We start from the raw sequence: 12,141 nt of genomic DNA on the forward strand, positions 1-12,141 counted from the left end.
TTTATACATCACACTGAGGTCCATATTATAACCAGAGGAAGAGTAGAGAGTCAAGGATTTAAAATTCATGGAATAATAGAACATCTTTAATTTAACAAATATTTTCTATATTACACGATATACGAAATTACACATAAATTTTTAATCTCAAATTCTGTTATTGCAAATTACAAGATGGACTCAAGTGAGTCAAGATAGTTTCTTCGATGTACATAATCATTAATGCGTAATGATCGCAATAATATTATTACCAGGAATGCGTGGTTGCGGATTATCTATTACACAGAGAGTCTCTTTATTGTACATAGTAAAATTGCGTATAAAAATAATCTCATCGGTACGAGATGTAAAATAGGTCATTTTTTTATATACACTAATTGCAAAAGCGCAATACTAGACTTAAGTCATTATAGCTTTGTCTTGTAACAATCAGACAGCGCGTATCACACGCTTACATCGCGTTTACTTTACGTCATTTATAAAAGTAAACGCGGCGCAGCTTAAAATCATGGATAAAAATTAAGATGTGTGCCTAATTAACGAGTGACGTTATATATATTGCGATATTTGTACTGTGGTGTACTGTGGTGTGTTTTTCTTAACCCTTTCCATCGTAAATTGTCCTCCTGATTTATTTGTGACCGGATACGTGTGCAGCAAAAATGTAACATTTTCGTAAAAAGTATCCAATATCATGACGGGCTAAGATTAATTTCCTAAGATTAATTTTCTATTGTGTTTCACAGACTTTTAATAAACGAGAGAAAATCCTAAAACTTCTATAAAGAGTTCCTATATAAATCATAAATGAATAAAAATACACTTGAGCAAGATAAAATTGAGCTGCCATACATTACTTCATGAAAGACAACAGTGCCAAATATAAAAAAATTCTTCGTTATAAATTTTTGATTCGATAAAAGTTGTTCCACGTTCAGTTGTAAAACGTGATCAAATGTTCTGTAAACGCTATAATACGTAATAAAATTCCCTGTAAATACATAATAAAAATAGTCGATAAAAAATGAGTTTCAATTTTCGACTAATATAGAACACGAGTAAGAAAATCAAGAAGTGCGTTTTACTATAAATTTTTGGTGCTCGGGTGAAAGGAGATACGTTTGTTCCAGAGTTTTGGAACCGGCGAGAGAACCTGCTCCAAAAATAAGTGCCTCTTCTCCTTCAGATTGAAACGCATGTTGCACAGCGATTTGTCATTTTTCTCATCTCTTTCTATAGTCCAAGCGTGACTATCATTATTGTCCCTATCATCATATATATTATTAATCCGCCTGTTGTTGTTCGACAAGCTCGGCGACAGATTCTCTTTATTTGGCGATTTCTTCGATATTGTGGGAAGAGTATTTCTCTTGAGAGTGTCGCTCTCCGCTTCGGCGGTCTTAGCGTCGATGGGCCTGGCTTGGCACAGATTTTCGCCATTTTCCACGGATACCAAGGGACTCATCTCAACGTAAAGGTCGCTCTCGTTCGTGTCGAAATCGTTCTTGCAATCCACGAACGTAACCTGCCTCATAAGTTTGCTCGCCTTGTCCAAAATCGGCGAATCGGACAAGACGGCGTCTATCAGAGGCGTCTTTTTGATGGACTCTATAGCACAGCACCGAACGAACTCCCTGATCGCGTCTATCTCGCGTTTCTCGACATCCCGCGCGGTCAGATCGATCGAACCGGTCGTCGTCGAGGCGTTTCTGAGATCATTGTCAAATAATACTTTGGCAAAGCGCGCCTGCGCCATCAAGTTCTTGGGATTCAGGTCTTCCCATTGAGTCCCAGTGGTGTGATAGATGTGTCGCGGCGAATTATCCGCTGTATATCGCCTGATCTGATCTATCGTACTCACCAGAGTACTCGCGGAGTCGCGCGATAGCTCTGTCCCGTGCTGAAACTTCTCGTCCGACGATGACAAATCATCGCGCTCCTCCAATATCGTGTCCAACGCGAGCATACCGCCCCGATCGTCGAACACCACCGGCTTGGCTATATATAGACTGGCATTTTGATCGTCGGCAGACGTAGAGAATGTGCTGTCGCTGTAAGATGATTTATTGCCCTTAGATTCCACTAGATCGTAAGTCAGAGCGTCCGCGTAATCGTCCTGCTTTAATATCCCTCGTGAGATCATGCCGTCGGAGTATTCCGAGCTGTACGTCGTGCCAGTCGTGCTCGTCAAGGTATCCCGCCGCCTATCGCGCACCACGCTATCATCGTGGATGTACGTCTCGATGTCTGTGTAGCCCTTCCAGCTGCGAATGCACCAAGGTGGCCGGGCGATTCCTAGCGGGCACACGTTCTCATAATCGTGGATCGACGTCACGCAGCTCATCGTCTCGTCCCGCTGCTGTAGGAAAAATAATATACGTGAAGAGAAAAAGTAGCATAATGTAACAAAATAATAAGTAGAAAGCGCAATGAGTTCAATGTATTATAACAAATAAAGCGAAAAGATACAGTACTGGTCAAAAGTATTGCGTTATTTATGAAAACAAAGAAATTGTTATTTTAGTATCATTGTTTTATGTTTTGATAGAAATACTTTGAAGGAAAAAAGTAAAGAATTTATAATAATCATAATAAATAATAATTAATAATAACAAAAAATAAAAAATCCATAATAAACAAGCTATAAGCATTCTCTATATTATTGAGGATAATGCAAGACTTTTGACCGAGACGATTTCAAATAATATATATTTAGACCTGCTGCTGCAGGTCTTTTGACACCTTCTCTATATCGAATATCCTGCTGCTCTCCAATGGCGTCGGAGTGGTTAGTTTTTCTCTGTTCTTGATAACGTCTAACGCGCCGATCACTTTACTGCAGGAATCCAGCGTGAGGGAATTACTCCGCTCAGAATTGTCGAGACTACCAAGCTGGTCCAGATCGATATTCAATATATCCGGTGCGTGCCAGTCCAATTGCGGGGTGATATCGTGCTCGTAAATGCCGCGGCGTTTTCGGGATGAGTCGATGTCAGGCAAGCCAGAATACAGGGAGTTCAATGGGCTACTAGTAAGCGTGTTGTCCGGATTATCATTGACCGACGTGACTTCCTCCTTGTGTTTCACGCCGACGCGACTATGCGGCCTCTCGCATTCTGTGGAGAGGCGTAAGGCGCTCGCGTTGGATTCGTTCTCCGAGCAGTAGTTACGATTTACAATGCCTTCCTCTACACAATCGGAAATTTGCGCAATATTTGTAAGCAAAGATTGTTTATCGGTAGGCACCTCCTCGGTCCTCGGCGAGATGTCCATGGAGTGGTGCAACGACACCAAGGAATCGCGATGGAACAGCTTAAAGGATCTGGATGCGTCAACTTTCGTAGTTGTAGAATGCTCGCTAATATTTCGGGAGATGTTCGTCGCCGTTCTTGATGGATGAAACTTGCCGTAATATAGCGACATGCTCGTCAGACCGATGAGCATACAACCGACTATCACGGATGCAATCATGATCATCGTGATGTTCGCGATAGTTTCCCCGACGTCTAACATATATATGATCAGAAAGACCACATTCTGCGCTACGATCACTGAGTAAAAGATGAGCACGCGATAACGCGATCTGTCGTCGCGCAAGTTGAAGAAGTCGAAGCAGTAGATTAATCCGATGACACAATTGTAGATGCGCTCCTCCCACGCGGTAGAGCAGAACTTTGTCTTCTGCAAGATCACCCAGATCGTCATGAACAACCAATGCAGACCTGGAAAACGACGATTCCTTGAAAATTGGAGACAGCGTCACGGCGTGTTATTCTAGATATTTAGACTTTTAGACGATCGACTGAACGTATTGTAACTTATAATTAGTTCACTTAAATCTGTCTTCTATAAAGATCGACTTTCCTTCGTTTAAGATAGACTTAGGCCCAGTTTTACAACTCATGGTTAACTCTTAACCGGGGTTTAACTTATTCCTCTTTCTAATGCTAGAATTGGAAAGAGATGAGAAATAAATTGAACCTTAGTTATAAACGTTAATCGTGAGTTGGAAAACTGAGCTTTAGTAAACAATTAAATTATTTCATATGAATGTAATATGGACTTCTGCGTTCTAATTACAGGACTTTCTCGGTAAAAAAACTCACCCAGAAATAAAAAGAACCATGCTTTCAGGAAGATAAGCGCTAATATCAGAACTATGAATCTTGATATCAGCATACCGCTACGCCAGGCAGCTTGAAGGGCGAGAGCGACCCAAGTCACGTTGCTGCGCTCGCGATTGATATTGTGCATGGCCTTAACGTATGTACTCACGGCCCACGTTAAGGAGCAGAAGGAAGTCACGGCAGAGGCGCCTGTGCAAAAATTGCACATATGTTAATTTAATTACATTAATAACAATATTAAGTTTTAGCTGGTAGTGGCTGGATCACTCGAGACCTGAATCTTCAAAAATTGCTGTTGATTTTCAAAAATTATTTTCTTTTCATATTTTGCAAAGATATAAAAAAACTGAAAAATTGCTACTTTTTTATTGCTGTTTTACGTACTATTTATATGAGAGTTACTTTTTAATTATCCAATAGACAGTACGGATCAAGAATGACCCAGCCACAGTCTCCCGAAGAGTTGAACCTGTAAACATACAAATTATTATAAAAATATACTTTTTAATTTAAATACAAAATATATCAAGAGGGATATATATAGAATTAGGGAATTATAGATATTTGTTTAATAATATCGCGATTATTATTATTCATTAAATAAAACTGAGATCTAATTATATTGAGAAGTGTAATAAAAAAATAAAATAAAAAATATCAAAGCACTACTATATGTTTCTGTCGCTATTGTCCGTGATGGGCTACTGCCTTCTTTTCGGCTATTTTTAAATACGCTTCGACATTGCTTCGCAACGCTTCGCACTCTTAGTCGCTTTTATATTTAAAACTGTGGAGGAGGACAAGAGAGAGTTCCTCGTCTTGTGGAATTTGTCGTCATATCGTTCCGTTCATGCATTGTTCAGGAGTAAATAGATAAACAGAGTGATATTCCTTCCTTTTTCCTGTTATCTGCGGAGGCGGATCACGAGAGAGGAAACGAAAGAATAATATACGTGACGACTCGTTACGGATTCACAAATGTTCAGGTTTTCGAGCTCAGCATCGGTGGTACAGCGGTACAACATAATTTCCAGCAGTGTTCTTCTGCGATTCATTAAAATGGTGTTTTATCTCAAGTGAATTATACACGTGACAAGGCACGATGCACACATCGTACAAAATACTGACGATCAACATAATAACGTCGAATGAAAATAAAAATTCGATGGTTTATCCGGGATTGAAAACCGGCTTTTATTGTTATTCAAAAAAGCTCCTTTTATCAATACAGGTAGGAATACGAAGGTCCACACACACAGATTCATATCTCATTTTTATCGATAACTGCGCGCATTTAGTATACATGGAACGATTTTATTGAAAGATCTAAAATATTATTGGATATAGATTTAAAATAATTATTGGACATCAAAATAATTATGTTGGAAATTAAAAATTTTTTCAAAATTATTTTCAATTCTGTATCCAGCACAGGTTTTGATCATCCAGTAAAATTGTTCTTTCCATGTTCTTTACATATATACCGTAGAATCTAAAAAATAAATCGCGCATTTATTGATAAAAGCGAAGTGTGAATACGAACCACAAGGTGTCCCAGATCAACCGTATCTTTCTCTCTGAGCCATGTAAACCCTCGTATGATTTTTCCGTGCTTCTCTTCTTACAATTCTTCACACGGAGAAAACAAAATGATTCTTTATTCGTAGAGACAAGTCACGGTGATAGAGTCAGTCGCGATATTAGCGACGATTATGACATTGTTAATACTGGTGAACTTAGCGCATACGGAGACAAACATAGAGCCGGCCGCATCACTGAGGTATGCATCGCCGAAATATGCATCTGTTGCACGCGCCGTCGCGCCTGGAATAATGCCGCGAGCTCCGATGTCACGAAACCAGATGGAGGATGTTAGGCGTGAGTTGGACAGGAGAAGGTGGTGGGTGGCACGAATGTGTGAGACAATCGACACAAAGAAATCGCACACGGACGCCACGCTGATGAATATGATCATCGATACGTAAGTGAGGGAGATGCTGAAAAGTTCCTTAAAAATTATACACATCTAATGATTATTATACATAAAATATAGACTACACCAAAAAATTGAGGAATTATTTATTCTGCCCTCTAAAAATAGACAATTTTTAAGAGAGTGTTTAACTTCGCCAAAAATTATCATAATAAAAGGCGATTTTTGGCGTGCTTCTGATATAGCAACCAAAAGCAACCGCGGTTGGGGCTATCTTTGTCTTCTGATCCCTAAAAACGATGATAGCCTTAGTCGCGGTTGCTCTTGGTTACTATATCAGAAGCACGCCAAAAATCATCTAAAATGATTCAAAAAGCATTTTGAAGCTTAAAGTCTCTACTTTTTTTTCAGAATGACACTTTAGATAACGATTTTAATATCGTTCTGAAAAGTAGAGACTTCAAGCTTTAAAATGATAATTTTTGACAAAGTTACACTCTTTTTAAAATTGTCTATTCTTGGAGAGCAAAATAGGTGTTTTCTTAATTTTTTAGCGTAGTGTAAAAATTTAATTCGAAAGGATTAAAATGTTCATCAGATTGTGAGAAAGTTTAACGATATTAAAAAATGCAATAATTTTTTCTACAAATAATTTTGATTCAAACTAATTCGAAGAGAGCACAACGTGTCGTGGTGTCCGATATACAAGGCGGCGAGTTCCACGTGGATGAATTATTTCGCCGTTCTAAAAGGCACTTTAACGGACGCTACTATAGACTTGGTGCGTCGCAATCTTACGCAGGTCAGCGATATTGTGAGACAAGCAGGATGCGGATATTAATAAGACTTATGAGGTAAAGATTATACGTTGTAACTCCCAAATCCATGACTGACTAATCATTATCTGTAGATAGAGCAAAAAAACAATCTTAGAAAAAATCTACATAACAATAAAAAAGAGAATCTTATAAAATAATTTTTTTTAAGTATTCCTAACAAAAGAGTTAATTATTAGACATAAAATAATAGTTTTTTTGGATAAAAGAATCAAATTTAATTCTAAAGAATTTAATTAAATAAAGAGAGTGACAAGTTAAATTCCGAATCTTTTAACAATTTTTAGAAAATGAGCAAAACGAAGAAGTTCCTCATTGTGCGACATCCACTGGAGCGTCTCTTATCCGCATACAGGGACAAGTTGGAGCATATGCAGAACCGCGAATATTATTACAAACGCTTCGGCCGGCGCATCGTACTCAAGTACCGTCAATCCGGTAACACGACAAGATTGGAGCCAACATTTGCCGAATTTCTGCAATTTATAGTCAGCGAGAAGTACTTTGACGAACATTGGGTGCCGTATTATCGCACCTGCGAACCCTGCATGGTCAATTACGACTACATTCTCAAGTTCGAAACCCTGGACAGGGATCAGAACTTTTTCATCCAGGATGCCAATCTGAACGGATACCTATATGAGACGAATTACCTGCGAAATATTAATCCACTGGGCACAACCACCAGGAAGACACTCGATGAGTACATCAAGGGAATATCGCGATCGCTTCTCGATGAGGTTTACAAAATTTATGAAAACGATTATAAATTGTTCAACTACTCGTCTATTTAATATTATCGGTGTCTCTGTTGATCAGGTAACTCTTACGGTTTTTATACGACGTTTTTATATTGACAGACGAAGAGATATTAAAACTTCATGAATAGTTTAAATGTGATATAACATAAGAACTTTTTAAATTTTTTCATTTTTTCAGATTCTTAAAGAGAATACTTTATTTGTTAAAATATATGTTGAATAAATGTCATTTAAAAAAATGTTTTTGTTTCTCTTGAATTTTAAATCCCTTGTAATAACATTGGGACTTAACAAAGAAAGACCAGAACTCGTTAGCAAGTTGGTATTGCGTTCCGTTTATTTATTGTGAACGAAATAATGAAAAAGTTATCGCAAAATATCTCTTTTATAACATAGATACTCTTGCTAAGTTTTATTTGAATCAAATGAATAATGCAAAAAAAGAAAAATCTGATTCAAGAGGAAGCAGATTTTCAAGCGTTTTAATTCGTATTATGTTCTTCAACTTTTCCCTTTACATACAATATCGCTGCAAAATCTCTGCAATATTGCTGCAACATGCAGTGTTGCTGCAACTTTTGTGCTGCAACTTTGTGTTCTAGGGGTTACTCCAAAGGAACTATACAGTGTACAGAACTGTTCCTGACATAAAAAGGTAGAGAAAGCTTGTCTGTATCATCTTAATACATTTTAATGATAATAATTAATTGTTTAGAAAGTCTAACGCAAAAACTGTTCCAACGAGTTCTGATCTCTCCTACATTAATATTTACATTCAAACAATTACACACATACACACATCATTGTATTATGTAAAGTATAAAATGAGATAATTTACAACTAAAAAGAACACTTACTCGTCCAAAACGGCGCGTGTTTCAACATCGTAATGATATATAGCTGCAATATCAATTGCGGAGCAGCCCCCATAAACGACTTAAACAAGTGTAACATACATATATCGCTTTCTTGCCGATACACCCAATTCTTATCCTTGCTGAAGCCGGACTTATTTCTCAAAGAGTACACCGCAGTGCAAAGCAAGGTCAAGTACCTGAAAATAAATATAAATTGATGAATAATTCATTATCAGTAAAAAATATATGTTGTTGTTCGTACACATTAATTTATGGACAATGGCTGCGTTCAGCAGAGAAAGCAACTGTTGTAAAATTCTTCAATATAATTGGTTTATACATTTAGATCTGTAAGGAACCAAAAGCAAGAACCAATCGTATTAAAGAATTTTACAACAGTTGCAAAGCTGCTTTCTCTGCTGAACGCAACCAATGAGTCGCCGGAATTTATGGGAAAAACTGTGCAAAAATATACATAAAATACCTGTGCAAAAAGCCAAGTAGGAGGAAGTGCAGCAACCAGTGAACAGTCCGCAGGGAACCGTCGCTGCGATGCCATCTCAAACTAAATAGTTGGGTAACACAAGCGGGTAAGACGGTGAAACCCATTGCAAAGCATCCCCACGCTAAGTGGCCTTGCAAAAGGTATTCCACACATACAATGCTGTCTGTGTGTGCGAAAAATATCTTACAAGGTGTTCGGTTTACGAAGACAGAAGCTTTCCCGCGCATGCTTTGAGCAAGTGTGCAAAAATAAGTTTTACCACATATGTAACAACATTTGGACGATTTCAGCACGAAAAGCACATTGAAAGACGTTAGCAAAAAGTATCGCGAGTTTTGTTATAATTATTTATATTGTTAATTATAATTATAATTGTAAAATATAATAAAGATATAATTAATATAAATTATATACAAATATAATAATTGTTATAATTATTTATTGTGTTAAATTTAACTGTAAGTCTAAAATATAATTAAGTTCTCATCTTCACTTCTCATCTTCTATTTTAGCATTAAAAATGTGCAAATGTATAGAATAATAAATATTAACGATATAATACAAAAATATAATTAAAAACTATAATACTCTATTTTAGTATTGATTTTTATATTTTATTTCCTTTGTAATCCTGATATATATGAAACTTTAAGAAAGATTGCGATACAATGTTCTTTCGAAAAGTTATAATTTTGCAATCGCGATACTTTTTATCAGAGTCATTGACATAAACAAAGCTGACGTAAGCATACAGGGTGTCCCGCGATCTCAAATTTTATAGTGTCAGATTTCGCGAATCTTTAAAATATCGATACACAATTTCTTATTCATCGCGATCTTTTGCAATCATCAACATTATATATATCTTCGGAAAATTGGAGCTCTAACTAAAATTTAAATTCTGCGTTTACTTTACCTTCGTTTGATACATCCTAATTAATTGAGAATTGACAATTGAATTATGAATACATAATTTAGGCATCAATAACTGCCGAGGCTCCAATAGGTACTTTATTTGTATCAAATTTTCAAAATTTCAAATTTTTCATCAAAGTAGAATCGAAAATAATCGAAGAATACGAATTTTGCAATCGAACTGAAGTTCGCTCTATTCCGTTCGGCCGCAACTTCAGGGCGTTCGATTGCGCCTCAAAGTATTATTGTATCTAATCGAATTATGAATACATAATTTACGCACCAAAAACCGTGGAGGCTCCAATAAGTATTTTACTTGTGTTAGATTTTTTTAATTCAAAATTTTTATCTAAGTAGAATTGAAAATAGTGAAAGAATACAAATTTTACAATCCAATTGAAGTTCGCTCCGTTCGGTTCGACCGCAACTTCAGGGCGTTCGACTCGAACGGACCTGTCAACCCAGATCGAAATTAGAAGAGTCGCAGGACACCCCGTGTCGCACGCACACGCGTGTCGCCACGTGCACGTGTGTGTGTGTTTGTGTATATGTATGTGGCCACTCTTTGTTCACCTGTTGCTACGTCCACGAAAAAGAAAGCGACCGAGGACGCGTAGTACAGCAGGTCGGCGGCGCGAAATCGGTAAAGCTCGGCCTGCCGGCGCGGCGTCGCCGCGCGGGGCTCGTCCGCTCGATCCGCCGTCGCGTATTCAACGTCGCGCGGAACGTCGGCGCACTTCACCAAGCACGACTCCACCGCCGCCGCCATCTTCCCGCATCCTCGCCCGGCGCGACACACCGGCCATTCGCGATCCCCGGCGTCCTTCGGATCCGTCCGCGTCCGGTGCGATGTCGCGATCCGTAGACCGGCTTTCCCACAATTCCCACCCGCACATGCGCGGCTGCGCACTGCGCAACGCGTCTGCCTCCCCCATAGACATAGGCTACGTTTACACCGTGCATTTAGGCCGCGGCCTATACAATAGATGTCCTTGTTTATCACGTAGGTTAAACAAAGACACCTATCATATAGGTCGCGGACTAAGCGCATGGTGTAAACGTAGCTATAAGTGGCTTGTTCTTTTTGGCTAAATTTTTGCACCAGTTCATCTTTCTTCCTTTTCTCTCCAGGAGGAAAGAAGAGGAAGAACGATGAACTGGTGCAAAAGTTCAGCCAAAAAGAACAGGCCTAAGGTTTGTTCGCGTCGTATGTTCCAACATGTTCCAATATGCTCTTACCATAGCTCTTACTCACTCCAATGCGCTTGTAGAGTAAAGAAAGAGTGGCGACTCGACAACTTTTAACGACAGTTCGGTATCGTTATATTGTCGTTGCGCAGCTTTTTCATCATGTAAAATACCTGCGCAATGACATCCCTAGCTAGTAAAATTGTCGTTAAAAAGTTACAGAATAGGCCTACAGAGGTCTAACGGGTCTCGCGCGGATTCTCGTAAGCACCACAGTTACACGAATTCCCTTTAAGGCCGGTATTCATAGTCGGTTCTTATTTGAAGACCGTCTTAAGTAATATCTTAAGACGCTAATGCGGCCCTCTAATTGGTTCGTGACATCTCAAGACTGAACTTAAAACGGTCTTGAATATAAGAACTGACTATGAATACCGGCCTTAAAAAGATCCCGATCATAATACTCTCTCGGGCGTCCCATTACATCGCCTTACTGATGAGTCCAGTAGTGGGGACCAGGACGAACTCGCGGTCGATCATAGTTTGAATCGATGAGACCTCTGCTCCCCGAGAAGGTTATTCATAACCAACACAATGTTACCTCCAAAAAAAAAATTTGCAACAGAAGATGGAAAAAATGATACTGTGTTACCTTCTTATGACGTTCTACTGCTATTTCATTGGTCGCGTTCAGCAGACTCAACTGAAAGTAATAAAGTACGCGATGTTTGATACGTTAATTCTGTCTTTCTTTGTCGTAGAACTGTTGCAATTGGCTGATGAAATTGCGAAAAAAAATTTCGAAATGGATTGTATTCGACTAATAAAAAGCAGAATTACTGTATCAAACGTGGCGTATCTTTATTACTCGTATTAATGAAATAGTAGTAGAACGTCATATGAAGGTAACGCAATATTATTTTTTCTATCTTCTGTTGTGAATTTCTTTCTTTTCTAACATGGAAACACATGGAAATGTCTCCCATTGATTTTAATGTATCTTTAATATGTTCTATAAG

At 38.3% G+C, this 12,141-nt stretch overlaps 2 protein-coding genes across 3 annotated transcripts; one reads left to right on the forward strand and one right to left on the reverse strand.

Annotated features, from left to right (window-relative positions):
* Positions 1 to 918: 918 nt before the first annotated feature.
* On the reverse strand, positions 919 to 10,749 carry LOC108720857 (uncharacterized). Of its 2 annotated transcripts, none has more exons than XM_018445117.1 (6): positions 10,508 to 10,749; positions 8,999 to 9,182; positions 8,515 to 8,711; positions 4,107 to 4,316; positions 2,719 to 3,722; positions 919 to 2,356 (listed from the first exon to the last, which is right to left on the reverse strand). In XM_018445117.1, exons 1-6 carry the CDS (start codon positions 10,701 to 10,703, stop codon positions 1,085 to 1,087), a joined length of 3,063 nt encoding a protein of 1,020 aa, XP_018300619.1. In that variant the 5' UTR covers positions 10,704 to 10,749; the 3' UTR covers positions 919 to 1,084. The 2 variants fall into 2 exon arrangements, with proteins under 2 accessions (XP_018300619.1, XP_018300610.1); XM_018445108.1 differs by having other exon boundaries at positions 919 to 2,359.
* On the forward strand, positions 4,813 to 7,752 carry LOC108720866 (carbohydrate sulfotransferase 11). The gene is given in 5 exon segments (XM_018445131.1): positions 4,813 to 5,358; positions 5,795 to 6,108; positions 6,736 to 6,882; positions 6,884 to 6,914; positions 7,184 to 7,752. Coding segments are annotated over 5 exon segments (1,128 nt in total). The 5' UTR covers positions 4,813 to 5,229; the 3' UTR covers positions 7,691 to 7,752.
* Positions 10,750 to 12,141: the final 1,392 nt, after the last annotated feature.

This window comes from Mycetomoellerius zeteki, unplaced genomic scaffold, assembly GCF_001594055.1.
Source record: "Mycetomoellerius zeteki isolate Tzet28-1 unplaced genomic scaffold, Tzet1.0 scaffold1030, whole genome shotgun sequence".
Classification (NCBI taxonomy): Eukaryota; Metazoa; Arthropoda; class Insecta; order Hymenoptera; family Formicidae; genus Mycetomoellerius; species Mycetomoellerius zeteki.

Excerpts from the sequence above, each read along its gene's own strand:
- LOC108720857 (XM_018445108.1), bottom strand. The coding sequence starts at position 10,703 with ATGGCGGCGGCGGTGGAGTCGTGCTTGGTGAAGTGCGCCGACGTTCCG. Across the intron at positions 8,712-8,998 it reads CTACTTGGCTTTTTGCACAG|GTACTTGACCTTGCTTTGCA; the intron begins GTATTTTATGTA and ends ATTTATTTTCAG. Across the intron at positions 2,360-2,718 it reads CAAAAGACCTGCAGCAGCAG|CAGCGGGACGAGACGATGAG; the intron begins GTCTAAATATAT and ends TTTTTCCTACAG.